The sequence below is a fragment of the Amblyomma americanum genome, chromosome 7, assembly GCF_052857255.1.
Source record: "Amblyomma americanum isolate KBUSLIRL-KWMA chromosome 7, ASM5285725v1, whole genome shotgun sequence".
In the NCBI taxonomy this organism is placed as follows: domain Eukaryota; kingdom Metazoa; phylum Arthropoda; class Arachnida; order Ixodida; family Ixodidae; genus Amblyomma; species Amblyomma americanum.
Genome location: NC_135503.1, coordinates 93,695,871 through 93,715,183, shown reverse-complemented (window position 1 = coordinate 93,715,183; position 19,313 = coordinate 93,695,871). Strand labels below are relative to the sequence as shown.

The 19,313-nt window shown below is 46.4% G+C and overlaps 2 protein-coding genes across 2 annotated transcripts; both read left to right on the top strand.

Annotated features, from left to right (window-relative positions):
* Nucleotides 1–1,906: 1,906 nt before the first annotated feature.
* On the top strand, nt 1,907–15,969 carry LOC144097339 (uncharacterized). The gene is made up of 3 exons (XM_077630080.1): nt 1,907–3,139; nt 7,741–8,091; nt 15,250–15,969. The coding sequence occupies exons 1-3, from the start codon at nt 2,030–2,032 to the stop codon at nt 15,385–15,387; spliced, it is 1,599 nt and encodes a 532-aa protein (XP_077486206.1). The 5' UTR covers nt 1,907–2,029; the 3' UTR covers nt 15,388–15,969.
* A 1,400-nt stretch (nt 15,970–17,369) lies between these two features.
* LOC144097338 (glycerophosphodiester phosphodiesterase 1-like) lies at nt 17,370–18,854 on the top strand. The gene has a single exon (XM_077630079.1). It carries the CDS (start codon nt 17,481–17,483, stop codon nt 18,414–18,416), a length of 936 nt encoding a protein of 311 aa, XP_077486205.1. The 5' UTR covers nt 17,370–17,480; the 3' UTR covers nt 18,417–18,854.
* Nucleotides 18,855–19,313: the final 459 nt, after the last annotated feature.

Genomic DNA, 19,313 nt, shown 5'->3' with positions numbered 1-19,313 from the left:
TGTGTGTGTGTGTGTGTGTGTGTGTGTGTGTGTGTGTGTGTGTGTGTGTGTGTGTGTGTGTGTGTGTGTGTGTGTGTGTGTGTGTGTGTGTGTGTGTGTGTGTGTGTGTGTGTGTGTGTGTGTGTGTGTGTGTGTGTGTGTGTGTGTGTGTGTGTGTGTGTGTGTGTGTGTGTGTGTGTGTGTGTGTGTGTGTGTGTGTGTGTGTGTGTGTGTGTGTGTGTGTGTGTGTGTGTGTGTGTGTGTGTGTGTGTGTGTGTGTGTGTGTGTGTGTGTGTGTGTGTGTGTGTGTGTGTGTGTGTGTGTGTGTGTGTGTGTGTGTGTGTGTGTGTGTGTGTGTGTGTGTGTGTGTGTGTGTGTGTGTGTGTGTGTGTGTGTGTGTGTGTGTGTGTGTGTGTGTGTGTGTGTGTGTGTGTGTGTGTGTGTGTGTGTGTGTGTGTGTGTGTGTGTGTGTGTGTGTGTGTGTGTGTGTGTGTGTGTGTGTGTGTGTGTGTGTGTGTGTGTGTGTGTGTGTGTGTGTGTGTGTGTGTGTGTGTGTGTGTGTGTGTGTGTGTGTGTGTGTGTGTGTGTGTGTGTGTGTGTGTGTGTGTGTGTGTGTGTGTGTGTGTGTGTGTGTGTGTGTGTGTGTGTGTGTGTGTGTGTGTTGAGGGTAAGGCCCATGCGCTTAATGTGTACCGCCGCTATCTTACGTTCCTCTTCGTCGCAATGGGTGTTTTGCGTTTCGAATTTCTGTCTACCGTGGTGTTTTTCTCAAAACGCCACAATGACGCGGACAAAGATACGAATGGACGGGAAGGGTGGCTATAAACTTAGCTGTCAGCCAGCCGCAACTCGCATGTTTTATCAAGTGGTCAGTTTCGGTCGTGTGCTCAGCCCGGGGACCCCGGTGCGAATCCAAGCCGCGGCAGGTGTGTTTCGATGAAGGCCAGACGAAAAAGGCGCCTGCTTGCTTTGCGATGTGAGAGGAGGTCAAGAATCCTCGCGGTCTGAATGTATAGCGAGCCCCGAACTACGGCGCCTCTTTCTATCTAGTGCTTAACTCGTACCACGGTCAATTTCCTCATTGTGCGGTTCATAAGTGCATTGCGAACCAAGGCAGTCACTGAGCCTTTCCTTCCTTGGAAGGCAATGTTCAGTTTTCCAATCAACTTTCGGCTTTTTCTAGCTGTGTTAGTGCGCGCTTTCTGACTATTATTGCTGTGTTGACAACTATTCAGCTACATCTTTCGATTGCTATTCAAAGCACGCAAACTGGTCAATAGGAAGATGCCTTCAAAAACACGCATGCATTTTAAAATTTAACAAACACATTTTAAAGGAATGTCAAACATTAGCTGAGCCACTTATGATTTTAAAAAAATTGAAAGTGCTAATCAGGAATATCACAAGTAACTTTACGGTGACAATCCAGAAAGTAGAGGCCTCAACTAAGCCCGTTTCCTCTAGCGCACCGAATAGATTCCGCTTTGCCAATCACACCTGCACCTTTTGGAGGTGTATTTTATTTTGAGGGGTTTCCTAGCTTTGTGAACAAATGTGCGCACAAGAAATAAGATGTGGATAAGGGTACATGAAGATGTATACGGTAAATGAATTCCTGTAAGAAAACGCCTGGCGACCCCCAAGGCTATCGCATTACGTAAAGAAGGGGTGAGCTTTCAGCCGCTGTGAAGATCCATGATTCTGAGTTGGCGCTCTGTCGAGTGTGCCGCCTGCGCAGATTCAGCAATCCAATCGGGCCCTGTATGAGGTGCCGTCAAAGTGGCGTGGGAGGACGAGTGCAGGCACTTTTGTCATCTCATCGCATGTATGGGTGGTCGTTACTCGTGTGATTTCGGGTGGCAGCAGCAGACGCACACGAGCGGCGGCTGGCATACAAACCCCCGTTGCACGTCATTCGCAGCCGGAGGATCGCGGAGAAGAAAAGATTCGAGCGTACCTAAGGGAGCTGGATCTTCCATGGCCAAGCAGTACAGAAGCGACGCGACCGCAGCTTCTGGACATCCTGGTGCGGGCCTCACTACAGTTCGGCATGCCCGTGGTCTGGGCGTTCTACGTGGGCCGTCATCCTTCACGACCATCCGAGAACACCATCTACATGACGCTGGAGCCACGCTGCATCGAATGGATCCGGGACATCGAGGCGCTATTGGCCAGGGGCAAGGCGGACGACTACCTGCGACGATGCGCCGAGATTGTGGGCGGCTTGGGCCAGTCCTACTCAACCATGATCCGCGATGTGTTGGACACGCACTTCGATATTGCAGACCTTGTTCGCGCCTTCTGGAGTGACACCGCCGTGCCGCAGTTCCACAATCTGAATGACCCTGATCTTCGGCGCGCAGTGAACGGCTACCTTCCTGACGAGTCGCAGCTTTGGCCCGCCGACGAAATTGTGAACCTTCAGCCGGAACTTTTTGCGAGGCTCAACGCGACGCTTCTAAGTAAGGAGGGCCTCCGGAAGGGATTCAAGGTGTTCCTTGGTGCACACATAGTCTGGATGTTGTCGCCCATGCTGTCCCGGTACTTGACCAGTGCCATGCTTGCGGACATGGGGCTAGGAAGCAGCGAGGAGAACCATCGCATATTAAAGTGCATCCAAGCCTTAGAGGCTATGACACCGATGGTAAAATGGCAGATGAATCTTGGCGCCCAAGAAGACACAACGATCACGTGGAATATCATGCGCCTGATATTACGCTCTATAAGTGCATGGGCACGCGTTTACGGCGAGGCTACAGAAAATCAGGTGCTCGGAGCTATGGCAGGAGTAGTCATTAACGCCTTCAACATGACCAGCACATGGGATATGATCGATAAAGCGTTCATTTACCTGCCTAATAAGACAGACTCGTCGTTCTTCAACGCCTACCGGAGGGCTGCCGAGGTCACGGTCGCGTTCTTCAAGCAGTCTCTGCGTCAGCCAGAGCACAGCATCTATCACGTGCCAGGCATCTGCATGGTCCGACTTTACCGGCTGCTTGTGGGACGAGAGCTAATCCTCGAAAACTACCTCACCTCTTCGCCGCTCTATAAACCCTGGTACCCAAAGTCCGTCCCTGCAGCGATTGCCGGAACCAGGCTGGCGGAACAAATTTACGAGATCCTTTGGTTCACCTTTTATTACAATGACCGTTACCAGGTGAGTACTGATTATGTCTTCAACGGTGACGCAACTTTGAGATACGAAAGGTCTAATGGCGAGTCCTTGGTAATATGAGTCGAGGCTTAACTCTGAGTTCCTAATCCTTTTCGTCTGATCGAGAACACACGTAAGTTAAGCTGTCAGAACGGAGGGCTCCGAAAAACAGGTGACGCGAATTGGAGGTTTTTGGTTGGGGTTAGACTTTCCTTGACGTGTATGAAGCCACATAATTAAGGCCGTGAAACTGACAATGTTGAAGAAAAATTTTTCAAATTTGACATTTCAAGTAGTGGAAGAACTAGGTGGAAAAAAGGCAGCAGAGCCCTGAAAGCAGAATCTTGTGGCAAAAACTGTGGTGTCAGCGTGCTTCCGCTTTATACCGCACGGGGATAGCACGCTCCCTCCCGACGTCTAGGAACACTTGAAATCAGTTCACAATGATGTCACGCTGCTTCTTTGCAGCTCCGATCTTTATTAAAAATGGACAATAGAAATTGGTAATTTGTCCGTCATCTTTAACTGTGACGTTACCTGAAGCTGCCAGTACAAGAAAAGGCGTTGTAAACTGATTCCACGATTAAAAACATATTTAATTGTCATAGATCAGGTATTCTCCCCCAGTATCCCAGCACGGGGAGATATAAAATATGCTGAAAGGGCTTCGTAATTTGTGGCGGTAATAATCTTATGGACCTAATATATAATGTAGCCCTCTTATGCATAAATAACTGCCGTTTGGAAAGGAACCTATCAGACTGTCGGAATATGCCGACGGAATACGTTAATTTTAAGGCGAAACAGCTCTATAATAGATACTCCTTGTAAAAAAGATAAGTCGCCTCAGAACTTCATTTATTTAATACGATCACAAGAATACATATGAACCGCATGCAATATCGTGCTACCAAAACTACACGCTATCTTTAGATCTAAATCCAACGTAAATACTGCATGCAGATAGAGTGAGAAAACAATAGTCGACCGGTGGGAGGAAGAAAACAAATCCAATTTTCTAGGCGTTTCTATATGAGCACAGATTCTACAGATAAGAAATTCGTTCAACGATGAAACGATTCTTCATAGACAACCTACTGTCCATAGTATGTCTGGATTTTCTCACCAAAGCACACAACCATTAGAATGGCAAAAATATTACATGAACTGTATGGAGAGCGTGTAGATAGAGTGTATGGTTTGGTTCAGTCTGGTTTATGGAGGTTTAACGTCCCAACGCGGCTCAGGCTATGAGGGACGCCGTAGTGAAGGAAACTTTGACCACATGAGGTTCTTTAATGTGCACTGAAGTCGCACAGTACGCTGGGCTCCAGCATTTCGCGACTATCTAAATACGACAGCTGTAGGCAGATAGACAATGTCAAGAAGTGAGTATTAAAAAATGGTGCTGGCAAGGGAGCAGTAAGCCCCCGGGAATAAATTTTCAAAGTTAAATGACCCGGCGCAGTAGAGTATAATCCGAAGACGAATGTTTCACAGCATTGCTGAACTGGATTCTCACTTAGCTCTAAAGCGCCTCCAGTCAGTACGTACAGAAATTGGAGATCCCACTTGGAAAGCGCTAAGAAGAGCGCACTTCCAGGTTTCATGGGTATACGCCGTGCCATATTTGCATTCATGTCGCTTCGAAGTGGCTGCTAAAGGTAAAAACATAAAGAGGAAGGGACGAAACGACTCTAAAGGACATTCGACGAGCACCTTTTCATTAGAAAGGCCGAAAACACGCTTCTAACAGACGCATTTGGCATTGATCGTTTTAAGCGGCACATGGTTTAACTCCCGTTGTCGTAGAGACGAATGCCGTCCTCGAACCTCTATGAACCTGGGCAAGAACATGATTCCAAACCAGAGGGCCAACTTGAAGCAAACATAGTGTGCTTTCCGTTCTAATGGTATGCTGTTCAGTGCGCGCTAAAGGAACTTGCGCTGAGCGAATAGAGGCGTACGATCCATCGGTACGTTGGAAGTCGCTCGGGTAACGGCGGAAATCGGGGGACACGAAAGAACAGTACACGTCAAAACAGTTTTTCGGCTCTGCCTTTTCGCCCGGCGTGGTGTTTTGACGCGTGCTGTTTTTTTCCCTGTGCCGGTTTGTCGCTGTGCTGTTTCCTGTGCGCTGTTTTGACGTGTGCTGTTGTTTCATGGCGCCCAATTGGTGTGTCCCTGCGACATCCTCTGCACATCCTCAGGATCCGCTATACTGGACGTTGTGGAAGTTGACCATGGAGGAAGCAGAAACTAGGAGTGAGCGTGAGGTGGACTTAGAACCTTGTTATAAAAATCAGCTTTGAAAGCAACATGGGAAACAGGCCCCACATAGCCCCGCATTGGTAGCTCTTAGCCGGTTTTCAGTTTAGCTTGCTACGTTTTTGAGACCAATGCGCCCCTCTGTTTCTCGAAGTGTGCCACGGTCACGTCAGTTGCTGCATGAAATGCTGCGTAGTGGGATGGAAGAACGGCACGGAAAACGCTGTCTGCGGATTTTTGTTTTATCGGTGATCATACCGTGCGCATTCCTGACAAGCTGGTTGATGAAGATATTAGTCGCAGTTTTGTTTCAGTGCACCTAAAAACACTGAGCACGATGCAACGTTTGCAAACAAGGGTGTCACGGAAATTCGCGGAGCGTATTCCGTGAGAGCCACTGCAGAAGAACCAACCTGGCTAGCAGTCTGTCAACAACAGAGGACCTACTTCCCTGGATTACGGGTGGAAAAGGGCCCTCGGAAAGGAAATTAAGCCAGCGGCGTGAGAGGAAGATGCCCTGCAAAAGCTGTGCATATGACATCACATTCCTTTCTACTTTTTTTTCCGCTCTATTAAGCAGCGGGTAGCGCGGCTTCCTAAAGATGCGGAGAAAAAATCACAGTAACACGCCATCTTCGCCCCCATCCGAGCACCTTCGAAGGCATGCATGGTGCGCTTCCGTTCGCTACGAGTGAGTTCCTTTAGCGTGTACCAAGCCGCGGCAAGCCGCGTATACCATGCGGATGGAAAGTTCAACTAATTTCGCTTCAGGGGTGGCTTTCTGCACGGGCCAGCTTGGCGCTAGCATAGAAGAAACAAGACGCGTCTAATAAAGAAGAGTGTAGGTGGCGGAATGGATTCGGTTCCCAGCATGCGCTCTGACTCCTCGCGGAGTTACGCTTGTGCATCACTGTAGCAACCTGAGAGCTCTACCTGCCCGCGAGAGTGCCAGAGGAATACCGACATTCCAGAGTTCCCGTTCAGGCTGCCTTGCGCGCAGTAGATTGTATGAGTTGTATGGAAAGGTCTGAAATCTTGAGACGAGGTTCAGCTCGACTGGGAAAAGACTAAGCTCACACGCCTATGTTTTTGACATGCTAGTGCGGTGAGTCTCTGGATTGTTCTGCACTTCAGTGAGGTTGGGGCGAGAACTGCTTTAGGCGAACAATGGAGCCGACCGACAGGGTAGCCTGAAAGCGTGTTCTGATAGGTTGCGCTACGCGTGTTCTACGATGCAGATATGCGGCGACGATTGTGCACTACCTTTCAGGCATTAAAGGTGCGCTAAAGAGGAATTTTAACTCGTCTTTATACCGCGAGAACTCTATCTACATCTACACGTCCCGAGCATCCTTGGAAACTTCGAATTATCGTCCTCTCCAGTCGATTTCCCTATTTTAATCCGGATTAAACGTGCCGGTTCCCGCCTTTTTTTTTAACTCAACGCTGAAAGTACGAACAGTCAACCAACGCGTGATGTGCCGATGAGCCAATCCCGTGACGGCTTGCCGCTCTGCCTTCGGCGGAGTGATACGTAAATCAAAGAGTCTGTGCGTATTTTTATTTCTATGGACCTAATTTGAGGCGGTGTTGTCTGTGACTGAAACCATTTATTCACTAGAACTTTTAAAAAACAAATAAAAACGAAAGCGAAGCCTCCACGGGACTGGCTGAAAGGCACTCCACGCGTTGGCTGACTCCTCCTACCTACAGCGTTGAGTTCAAAAAAATGCGGAAGCCGGTACGTCTAACCCGATTTAAATAGGGAAATCGGCCGCACAGGACAATATATCGAAGTTTCTAAGAATGCTCGGAACGTGTATATTGAGTTCTCGCGGTAAACAGATGAGTTCATATTCCTCTTTAGCGTACCTTTAACACCAAGAAACGTAACAGAAGAGGCTGCGATTTTGGTGTGCAGCCTATGATAAGTTTAGCTACATGTGGAATTTCAACGATGATCATTGAAGTTCTCTTGCTCACAGAGATATCAATGCACCTCTCGCCCTAGTACAGCTGACTTGTATACAATGTAAAGCCAACCGTCAGTGCTTTCGGCAGACGTATCGTCCGCGCCACTTTCACGGGTGGTATCCAGAACCATATATATACATACGCCGGCCGGTGGATTTAGCAGTGGCAGATCTGGAATGAGCGAGAAGTTGTTTGGCGGTAAAATTTCGATTCTTAATTTTTAAATATTAGGGAACTTACTACTGCTAGAGCTGCTTTTTGCTATTACTGTAACTACGATGGCTACGGCAGGAGTGAAAAACCTCCCGGATAGAAGTGTTTAAAATAATGTGTTAATCTTCGTCGCATCTCGTATCTACCAGGAATACGACGCCAGTGAAGTGAACCAGGGAGCTCTGTCGGCGCTGGACACCGCGAGACAGTTCACTAAGACGGTTATGGCCAGCGGACTCCTGCCCGGCGGAACCTTCAGGGAGTTACAACACGTGTACATGACAAGCATCGCGGTTCACGCCGCCAGTTACCTACCGAACATGACGGACTGGCACTCTAAAACTGCCGCCACTGCCGGGGCGTCCACTGAAGCAGAGCCTGACCCTGACGAGCACTGGAAGGGTGTCGAAATCTTCCAAGGCGTCCCAGTGGACCAGCTTTTCTTCTTGCTCACGTGCTTCACACGCTGTGGCGCAACCGGACGAGAGCGCCTCAAGGCGGTCAGTTCTTCCAATGTTTATTCGTGCACATTGCGGATCACTCGTAGTAGGAGCACTTGAGAGCTTGCTTTGCTGCCTCGCGCAGCTTTATCTACAAGAGCACTGCGCGATTCGCGCTGAATCCCTTATTGGAACCTATCAAACTATGCGATCACTCTGTCCATACAACGCTCTATCTGCGAGCGCCCCATGTATGCTATGAGGGGGTCCATGATGGCTAGTTTTATTCCCCCCTCCCCCAACCACCCTCCCCTCCGCAAGGCTGCACATTTTTTATAGGTATGCTCACTGGTCCTCATCACTTTCAAAGAAAATAGTCGTTGAAATGTTTTCTTATTCCGAAACTATTTCTTGCGCTTTCTTCACGCGCTTTCGAGAGCTCTTGGAGTTGCTTCAAACACGTACTTAAATTCTGCGACTGAATTATTTAAACGCCTTCTGGCCATTCCGGTTCACAAGCAGTGCCGGAAAATATGCTATTAGCTTGGTAAACGCTACAAGCGACACGGCGTCATGTGCGAATTGCACGTGCTCCGATAGCAGCAAAGTAAGTGAGTCACTGGTCCTGTGGTGGTTTCTTCCACCATGGCATCGCGGCTTTGATGGCGCCCGGCAAAATGAATATCTTTCCTCGGACACGTTTCGAGCGCCGTAAACCTGCCATGCTGGTTCGATCCCGTTGCCAGCTGTCGGCAGACATGTCCCCCATAAACCCCGTTATACGTGGGCTTGAGCGCCTGTACGTGGACACTGAAAGAGCAGACGCCGGAACACTTGCCACCCAACGCAAACACGCCTTTAACAGTTCTCTAGAATAAGGATGCTGCGGCGGAAAAGTTTTGTGAAGAAGAAGTTGAAGAAGAAGAAGTTGAAGTTTATTCCTTTCTTACAAAGGAGGAGCCGGGACTAAAAGCTGTGGCGACAGCTTGACAATGGTCCCGGCTCCTTTACATACCCGGCAGTACAGGAAGAAAAGCGACGGCTATACATACAACAAAAATACATACAAAGCAAAAAGTAAATAAATCAACACTTCGCAAGCGACCTATGCACATCATGCAAAAATGAGAAAATAAAATGCGATGCGATGAAAAGGTCATAGATAATCATACAAAGAATGGTGCATAATAATCAGAAAGATTGCATCTGAAATTCTCAGGGAAAATTCTCCCGGCAGTATTCCCGAATTTCGTGTTTTGATTTTCGGGTTATGTCAAAATTTACTTCGTTTAATCTGTTCAGCAGAATTGGAAGGTTATAACATAAGGATTGATTCACATAATAGGCTCTTGGTGTTGGGGTAAACCAAGTTTCTCTGTGTCTTGTGTCACGGCAGCTGCCGTTTTCTCTGAGTTGTGCAAGCAAAATGATGAGGTTGTCGGGGTGTTTTAGGTGAGATTTGTAATATGATAGTAGTCTATAAGAATATAACGCAAATATTGGAAGGATTTCATACTTCACAAAAATATTCATGGTGGGAGAAAAGAGTGGTACATTGGCAATACATCTCACTGCTTTTTTCTGAAGCAGATGTATCTTGTTAAGATTTGTTATGCCTGTTGTGGCCCACACTGTTACAATATTGCAAATGAGAAAGTACTAACGCATTGTAAAGTATGATCTTTACCCTTATTGGAAGAATGTGCTTAAACCGCGCAAGTATACCAAGCGCTGAGGCTACCTTTGAACGTATGTAATCAATATGTGTACTCCAAGTTAAATTGCTTGAAAAGGTAACTCCCAGTGTTTTTACGGACTCAACGAGCTCTATAGGCTGGCTATTGAATACGGCTTTGATAGGTCGCGATATTTTCTTTCCCTTAGGACGGAACAACATGATTTTAGTCTTCACTGGATTTATTCGTAGATAATTTGCTTCTGCCCATAGACTGAGTTGAATAAGTGCATTGTTTGTTTGTTTTTCGACGTCTGTTTCGGAAGTACCTGTGATAAAGAAAGATGTCATCAGCATATGATACTACATGAGCGCTACTTGGGCTGTAGCAAATATAATTTATATAAATTAAGAACAGTAATGGCCCAAGTATGCTTCCTTGAGGCACTCCAGATGTTATAGGGAGAGTAGAAGAAGTTGCTGTGTTTATATCTACATACTGAGCTCTGTGTGATAAGTAGGATTCTAATAAAGTTAGCGCTACACCACGTACACCATACCTATTTAATTTAAAAAGAAGGACATCATGATAATGAGGTCAAATGCCTTAGTAAAATCGATATAAATACCAATAGCGAGTTTATTTTCTCTATATGCCTGTATTATAATTTCTTTTTGTGTTAGAAGTGCCGTTTCAGTAGACCTATGCTTCCTAAAGCCATGCTGAAAGTCAAGGAATAAGCGATTGTAATCAAAATATGAAGTTATTCTGGTATGGATTATTTTCTCAATGCCCTTAGAAAGCACAGGAAGTAGGGAAATCGGTCGATAGTTATTGAGTAAATTTTTATCTCCACGCTTAAATATTGGCACCACTCGGGCAATCTGCATTTCCTTAGGGAAAATTCCAGTGGATAAAATTAAGTTGAATATGTAGGTAATAACAGAGCACAGGACGTCGAGAACATACTTGACAGGCAGTATTTGCATACCATTCGAGTCCTGTGATTTGCTATTTTTGATGTTATTTATGCAAGCGAAAACTTCGGCTGAATCAGTTGGGGCTAAAAAGAGGGACTGCGTACTATCGTTTCCTTGTACGTACTAAGCGTAATCTCGGCAGATACTCACATTCTAATTAATTACACTACTTTGTTCAATAAAAAAACGGTTAAAAGCATCTGCCAAAGGAGTACCGGAGAGTAGCTTTCCGTCATGCGTAAGGGCATCAAGTGTAGATGCATTAATGCTGGGATGCAACAACAAGTTCAAATTGCGCCATACAATATCTGGACGTTGTGCGTATTCATCACGGAACATGTTTATTAAGAAAGAATCTTTAGCCTGCTTTAGTTTAGATGTAACTTTATTTCGATAGGTCTTAAACTGTGCAAGTATTGTTAAATCTTTTGTTCTTACAAATTTGGCAAATAACGCATTTTTATGCTTAATCATATTCAACAACTCTCGCGTTAACCAGGGTTTTCGCGCTTTCTTCGGTTTCTTCACTTGCAGTAACGGAAAATGTAGGTGGTATATATCTTTAAATATGCTTATAAATTTTGAATATGCAGTATTACTATCACTCCATGTGTAGACGGAGTTCCATGTTTGCTGTTCAACTGCGCACCGGAATGACTCAAGGCGAGCAGGATTAATTACTTGGCGATAAGTAGTTTGCTCTCTATTCCACTTGATCGGAAAGGGCCTATCTACCAATAGAAAAATTCTCAGATGGTCGCTCATGCTAGTATACGTAGTTCCAGCGAATATTGTGTCAGTGCTAATATTAGTAATAAATACATCCAATAAAGTAGAGCTTTGTTCTGTGATCCGTGTTGGATAAGTGATAACATTGGACAGCCCATATGCAGAAAGAGTAAGGCTGAGTTCATTTTGGTTAGGCGTAGGTATAAGCATGTTCACGTTCAGGTCTCCACCCAAAAAGATATTCACCTTCTGTTCCACAACATATTCGAAAACTTCGTCTAAGGAGGCCAAAAATCGGCTAAAAGTACCAGACGGTGGCCTGTACACCACGCAAAACAGATTATCAAGATGGCGTAGAGTAAGCACCTCAAAATCAGGTGTGACAGCACAGAAACGTTCTTCAGTATCACAGATAACATTCTCTTTTACAAGAATAGAGACACCGCCACCTTTCTTGTCCTGACGATTGCGAAAGAAACATTGATAACCAGGTGATTGAAATACAGCCGATTCATCTTCATACCATGTTTCAGTAAGCATTAACACCGTGAATGATACCCCGAAAAGATCTAGCAAAGCATTCATTTCACTTCCTTTATTTTTTAAAGAGCGAACGTTCTAGTGAAAAAAGGATAGGGCTGGCTTTTTGGTCAGAACCAACTTCTGAATTTCTTGCGGCAGAAAACCCATAATTGTTGGACAACAAAGCCAGATAAGTGGAAGCACTTTACGCTATCTTGGACAGGTCATCCACGCGGGTGGTAGGGATGACGGGTGTGGTATCAGATTTGCGAACACAGATTTTTCCGTTCTTGACCCACGCGTATTTCCAACCCTGCGCTCTTTTCGCTGCATTTGCAGCACCAAAGAGACGTTTCATGGCTGGGCACAGGTGCTCGTTTACAAATATGTCGTTGTTCGGTTCCAACGCCAGGTCATTTGCCGTAAGCCTGCACTTTCTGGCTTTTTCCAGGAAAGAGTTACGCTCAGCTCTGCGTGTAAACTGCACAATTATGTTGGGCGAGGCAGCATTTCCGACAGTCTGAACACGATGGCAAACCTCAATGTCAGAGGCATGCCAATTTCTTGAGCCAGTTTTTTCGTTAGTTCTTCCAAGTTTTCATTTTCTATTCGTGGCACTCCTTTAATTTCAATGTTGAAACACCGTGAGTGCTGCTCGGTCTGCATAAGTCGGGACTCTTGTTCCTTTACCTGTGGACACAGAGCCTGACGTTCCTCTAGCAGCGTTCTTATTGTTTCTTTCAGATCCTTGTTCTCTGTTTCAACTCTTTTAACAGAATCTTTTATTTCTTCATAGCTTTTGTTAATAAAGCCCATGCTGGTCTTAATTTCTCTGATATCTTTCCTGAGGTCTCGCTCGGTACTTTCTCTCATATCGCGAAACTCTTGTTTTATTTCACGCTTCAAGTCTTCAAACATTTTCTGAAGCTCTTTGGTCATTTCTCAGACTTTGACAAACAAAATGCAAATCAGCTCCAAAACAAGACGCGCAACAAAGTGCTTGGCAGCAATATGGTAGCGGATTCACACTGAATAGTTTTACATGCAGTAAATGAAAATTTCTGGTAGCAAACCTGCAAAATATGGGCAGAAGATATAGCACGGCCGTTGTCTCCGCTACCGCAGCTGCCAAGTGACGCTGGACGAAACTGTCGCAGAATATGTAGCCTCAGTCAATGTGACGTCACGCCGGGGCATCCAATGGCTGATGGCCTCCTTCCCAGACGGCAGTGATGGTGCAGTCATGTGCTGCACTCGGCAACAAAGCCTGGCCACGGGAGCTGCAAGCCCTCCTGTAGAAAGCGATGCTGCAAAATATGGGCACAAGATATAGCACGGCCGTTGTCTCCGCTACCGCAGCTGCCCTGAATTAGAGACCCCGCCTACCCACCACTTCGTCCAATATTCTTTAAGGAAATGATGACAACTGGCTGTGGACACATCTGCCCCTATCATTTGTAAGGTTTAGCAAGTGAGCCCGAGAGTACACTTCTGGAATTGTCATCCCATGCGCCTTAAACGTATTAGATTATCTTGCATGACAGATAGCAGCATTTCATAAGTGCATTTTCGTGCTCCGGTACCGGAAAGGAAGTGAGCGGTCAAATAAATATTTTAGGTCTGTTTGTGAACATATTACTCTTTTAATTAAAAATAAGCACTGAAACTTGAAGGAGGGATGAAAGCAAACGTAAACCCTCTATTGTGGCCTAGGTCTGATCTCGAGCACAATGTAGCGCGATCGCCTCTCTGAGATTTCAGATGTCAGTCCCCGGCAACAGCGCTCGGGGGTCAAAATGAATATGCGGTCTTGAGATTACCGTTTCATAAGCGCAGGCGTTAAAGTGCACATAACATACCAAAATTACATTGTAGTGCACATAACATTCTTGTCACTGAGGAAGAAAATGTCACGTTAACGTAGGGACTGGAGTTAAAACAAATCTATATCGAGTATACATGTAATAATTACACAATTATCATAATATAGCTCCGGTTCACAAATACTAAAATATGACAAAGCGTTCTCCCCTTTTGTTACGTGGTTTCTGTAGCTGTTTGAATTCCTCGTGTAGAGGGTGTTTCTTCTAAGACTTTTTAGACTTTTTAAAACTAGGATTTTTGAGTGAGAAGAGCGCGTTTTTCGGCATGGCAATGTCAACCAAGAATACAGCGAAGGCCTGCTAACTGGCAGGTTGGTTAACTAATATGTAATAGTTAATTTACTGTTTAGCTCCTTAATATTTGAGAGGCGTGTAGCCCGCCTAAGTAATGTGCATATCAGTTTTTAAATTTATAAAAACACAGTTATCCTCGGCGCTGTGGGCCAACAAAATCTGGCAACATCGCGCCCAAATTCAGGCTCTCTCAAGAAGCTTGCAGGCAAAGAAACCTCTCGAGTGCACGCAACTCTTCAAAATAGCCGCCCTCTATATGTCGCAACGAGAACTTCATTTCGCTTCCCTTGTCTGCTCAATCGCTCAATGATGGCCTAGGTTACTGGCAGTCTTGACGCCATATGTAGCGTAAGAGGGTTCTCACACATCTTCCGCTCCCTCCGCTTGACCACGTTCCAGTTCACACTAGCTGGGATACTGCACATACTACGTCCGCCGCTATGGACAAGGGTGGCGCTGGTTAACACTCTTAAGGTCAAGTTACACGGGACATAAATATCGCTGAATATAGAACACTGGACAGCCGCCGCCGTAGCTTATTTCGTAGAACACCCGCCGCGAAACTCGAGGTCGCGGGTTCGGATCTCTACGATAGCATTTGGTTGCTTTTCTTCTGCTTTATTTGATCTTTCAGCGAGTTAATAATTACACCATTGTGATCCAATTGATTAAGCCCACAAATTATAACAGTTAACATTCCGCTATGCTACTTGGTTTCGGTGACTGTTCGCTTCCCACATTATATGGCCAATTTACAGTCATTCGTTATTCTTGGAACGTTGCAACCGTGATGGCCCTACTGGCGGAAAGAGGCTCCTACGTTTATACATTTCCTAAAATTACTGATACGTCTCTGCTGTATTTGAAGCTTTACCGCTCAGTATTGGGCGCGTTTAAATACGTACCTCAAGGAGGTGAAAGTAATGTGAAGCATTCAACTTAGTCATAGGCGAAAGCGCGTTTTGTTTAAAAAAAACACTCAGAATTGTGCCTTCTTCCGTGAAAATGCCAGAAACTATAAATAAAGGAGGAGCTGCGCTAGGAACTCACATAAGAGAGGAAAGGATGAACAGCTCTTTGCACTGAGTTCATCTTAGATTCGTAAAACATGTTTACTCTTTTTGCCTTTTTCAGGCTGCCATCTGCAACATGGCGCTGCCGGCATCCGTCCACTTCCGACGTGCTTTCAAGTGTGGACCACAGAACCGGCTTTTCACAAATTTTACGTGGCCCGACTTTCTCGCATCGTCTACCACAACAGCGGCCCCATAGCTATCTAAAGCATTGCCGTAATTGTGCATATAGATAGCCAATAGTAATTTACTGATTATGTCACTAAATATGACTTTAGTTTCCGTTCCTGTAAAGAGAAGGCATACGGGGTAATCGTTCTTTCCTGATATATGTCGAAACTTTCCCAAATATTTTTGCCTTCTTTTCCCGCTTTGTGTTTTAACAGGATGCGGTTTCTGTCCTGTCGCTATCAAGACATTTGTCATGGTACCGGTGCCCACTGTTTGGTTTGTTTTCAACTGAATTCATATCCTGGACACCTGAGTGTGAACCCAGCTCGGCCACCTTAGCGCCATAAAAAAATGGACCTCCCGCAAGACGCACCAAGTGCGTTATTAGCAGTTTGTGACTACAAGGACTGATGTTTGTGGCTTGAATGTTCATGCTGTAACGCAGAGATAAGTCATGTGCTTCTCAGAAGCATGAACATAGAGCTTTTAGCTTGAACTTATCTTTTCTGAATCCGTGCACTATGTTCTGCTTTCAAATCGTTGCCTGATGTGCGTAGGGAAATGGTTGACGCCGATTTTGCTCAACTTTTGCACGCGCAAAGTGCGGGGATGTGATGGGGCAAAGAGCGTTGTTTGCTCGTGTTTTGCAGAGAGCTCGAACGTTTTCGCTTGTTTTTGTTCATTCTTCAGCTTCGCCCCCAACGAACTATGAGCTTGCATTTGATCTGGTGATAAACATTCCGCCGTGTTTCCTGTGTGCAGTCTTTGTCTCTTTTCATGAAACATCTTCAAGCTCTCTGCGGGCACCGCCTACCAAAAAAAAAAGTCAATATCATGTAATTGTGTTTGTTATGATGGCTTGTATATGCGCGGAGACGCGGCTAAAAATCTTCCTCTCAACCCCACCTGCGTTTACTGATCTCTGCCTTCCTTCTTGCTCTTAATCTTCCTCTCTCAAGAACAATGATAACGTCCGTGCCCCCGTCCAGTCTCGGGTACTAGTTTATTGCCGTATGCGTATACATCACTAATGAGGCGCGTCCAACTCGAAGGGATCTTCCAAAAGGTTTGTGAAGCGAGCCAGCAGTGTACGGTGGTGTCGTAATTTTTAACCCGTTTAATAGCTTTTAGTCCGCGCCAGTGTGTCTCCTGCAGCATTCAGCTTTTATGAAAGAATGCATTCACGTTAGTAGCCGCGTTAGCTTCGCGCATATGTTAGCCGTATCATATTTAAGGCGGACTCTGAAAAGTCGAAAATAGACTTAATGAAGCCAGTTTTAGACAGCGGCCACCTTTGTTTGGGAGAGGCCTTTGCCTAGCAGGGGGCGTAGTCAAGCTCCTGATGATGATGATCACCTTGGTCGGGTTGCAAGAACAAATTCCTGTTCTGAAGGACGGCACTGGCATCTACTGTGGGAAGAAAGAGGTAAATGTCTGCCTAAAATAAAAGTTTTGCTCCTGGCAACAGTATTTGGGAATTTCATATCCCAGGGAGCCCAAAATGCGGCTCTCAGGCATTGTATTTCGTGGTCGTAAGGAATGTCATCTGAAAGCAAATGTCGTCGTCATAGTTCTGAACGGCGAAAATGAGTCCCGGTTGTTCCCTAGGAGTATACATTCATTGGGATGCCCTGCGCCGAGCTGACGTGCGGGAAACGGGGAAAATAGAGCCCGTATGTGCCTTGGCTAGGGACATGAAAAATGCTCGTCCGCTGGCAACTTCGCTTTAGTGGTGGAGGCCATGTGCGTTCAAACAACGTGAAAAGAGGACATGTTGGCCTCATCAGCCGATCGCTCAATCCTCTAGAAAACCAAGGCCTGTTGAACTTTGAATTTTTTACTTTGTTGACCTCTTCTCAACCTTTTTCTTGACAATTTGAGTGTCATTATTCATGGTGTTCACGGGCAGCTAATATTCGCCAAGCGGTGTGACGGAAGAAAGAAGAAGATTCACTATTTGCTGCTGCGTCTGAGGCCTTCCTTCCTTCCTTCCTCTTTGGCCCAGCAACAAAGCCGTTCCAGGAAGCTGTTGTGGTGATGGTAGCCGCCACTAGATGCTCTGTGGACAGTGGGTGATGTCTATATCCTCGGCTTATTACCGGCGCGTTCCTTGCGCCGTTAATGGCGCCGTGGTACTTGATGGTGTTCGCCATGGCTCTGATCTGCAACCTGGTGCTGAAGGCTCCCCGGCCTCGCCTGAGCGATGCCCGGGCCACGGAAGTCATACTCGGTGGGCGAAACGGGAGCGACGGGTCGCTGCCACCAGTCTTCGCCCACCGTGGTGGAGGACGCGAAGCACCGGAAAACACTCTGGCTGGCATCCGCGAGGCCAAGCGGTGCAACGCGTCGGGTGTGCACTTGGACCTGTCCTTCACGAGCGACGAGGTAGGCGTGCTCTTGCATGACGACAGTTTGGAGCGGACCACGAACGGGGCGGGTAAGCTGACGAGCACGACTTTTGAACACCTGAGACAACTCGACGCCGCCAGCAAGCATCCACTCGCGAAATGCTACCGAGGGGAGCGCGTACCGACTATCGACGAGGCGGTCCAAGAATGTCTGCGGCTCGGCCTACGACTCATCATCCACGTGAAAGAACTCGGTCCCCGCTCCGCCGTGCGCCTGAACCGCTTGTTCTACGAGAATCCCTCGCTCTACCGCCTCGCGCTCGTCGCCTCCCCTTCCCCCGAGCTGATCTACGGACTCCAACTCCGAAATCCGAACATTGTGACCGCATTGACCTGGCGGCCCGGCTTCTACGCGTACTCGGACGAGGAGAACCTTAAGGCCCGCTTCGAGTCGCCCGTCAAGCAATGGATTGCGCAGGTGCTCGACTGGATTGCGGATAGCGCTTTTCACTGCGGCTTCACGTCTTACGCGACCGGTGTTTCGGCCGTGCTGGTGAACAAGGATTCGTTGAGTGCCGACTACGTGCGCGCGTGGCGTGACCGGGGCATACATGTAATTGCGTGGACATCCAGCAGCTCGAAACAGAACGACTTCCTGCGCAAGGTGCTCCGAGTGCCCATCATAACGGATGCGTTGCGCCAGGCTTAGCCAAGCCGGCTGCAGCCCTCAGCTTCCTTCCTTCTCGATTGTATTTCATTATTTTTCTCAACATGAGGGTCATAACACACAAATTCCGATATTTCTATACGCATGAAAGATTTTTCAAACTGTATTTTCCTCCAATGCGCGGAAGCTTAGGAAAGTTTGACGGCTGCGCAGTTGCATAAATTCACGAAATATTCAAATAAAATTTGTTCTTTCTGAGGAGGGCATTGAGCCTTTCTGCGCCTGTCCGCCTACTCTCATGCAAAGCTCATTCGGCTGATACTAGGCAATGCATGTCGTATGGACTCTTTCACTAAAAGTCGCATTAGCAAGATAGAAATGGTGCAACAAAAAGCAGCTGCCTCGTTTATATTATCTTTGACGAACTTCACTGACACACCTCTTAACCGAACTGGGTTTTCCACAAATAACGCAATGATGTGTTGTACCATGACTACGATTCCCTTTTCAATTTCATTAAAGTCGCTGCAAGGCAGATCTCCCGGCAATATTTCTTTCATCTGATTCTGCTACTAAACAGAGACATAGTCTCACAATAAACCTCTTTAGAGGACGTAGAAACATTTAAATGTTTTTTTTCATTCCCCGACCAGTAATTTATTGCAATTTACTAACTATTGACAAATGCAATCTCTGAACTATTGACAAAGTTTATGAATCAGTACTGTGAGCGTTTGTTCCCCGCATTCTTAAAAAATGGAGGACGCTTAAACTTCGCCTTTAAGAGTGGAACGAGTAGTAGTAGTAGTAGTAGAAAACATTTATTCCAAAAAGGTAGGATAGAGAGGCGAAAATACAAATTTTGGGTGTAGTCCTTATTTCAGGACCCCAATGTCCACCGCAGTTGCTCTTGCTTGGGATATCAGCTTTCGCTGCGTC

Coding starts and splice junctions, on each gene's coding strand:
- LOC144097339 (XM_077630080.1), top strand. CDS start 2,030: ATGCCCGTGGTCTGGGCGTTCTACGTGGGCCGTCATCCTTCACGACCA. Junction 3,140..7,740: donor ATTACAATGACCGTTACCAG/GTGAGTACTGAT, acceptor CGTATCTACCAG/GAATACGACGCCAGTGAAGT. Junction 8,092..15,249: donor GACGAGAGCGCCTCAAGGCG/GTCAGTTCTTCC, acceptor TGCCTTTTTCAG/GCTGCCATCTGCAACATGGC.
- LOC144097338 (XM_077630079.1), top strand. CDS start 17,481: ATGGCGCCGTGGTACTTGATGGTGTTCGCCATGGCTCTGATCTGCAAC.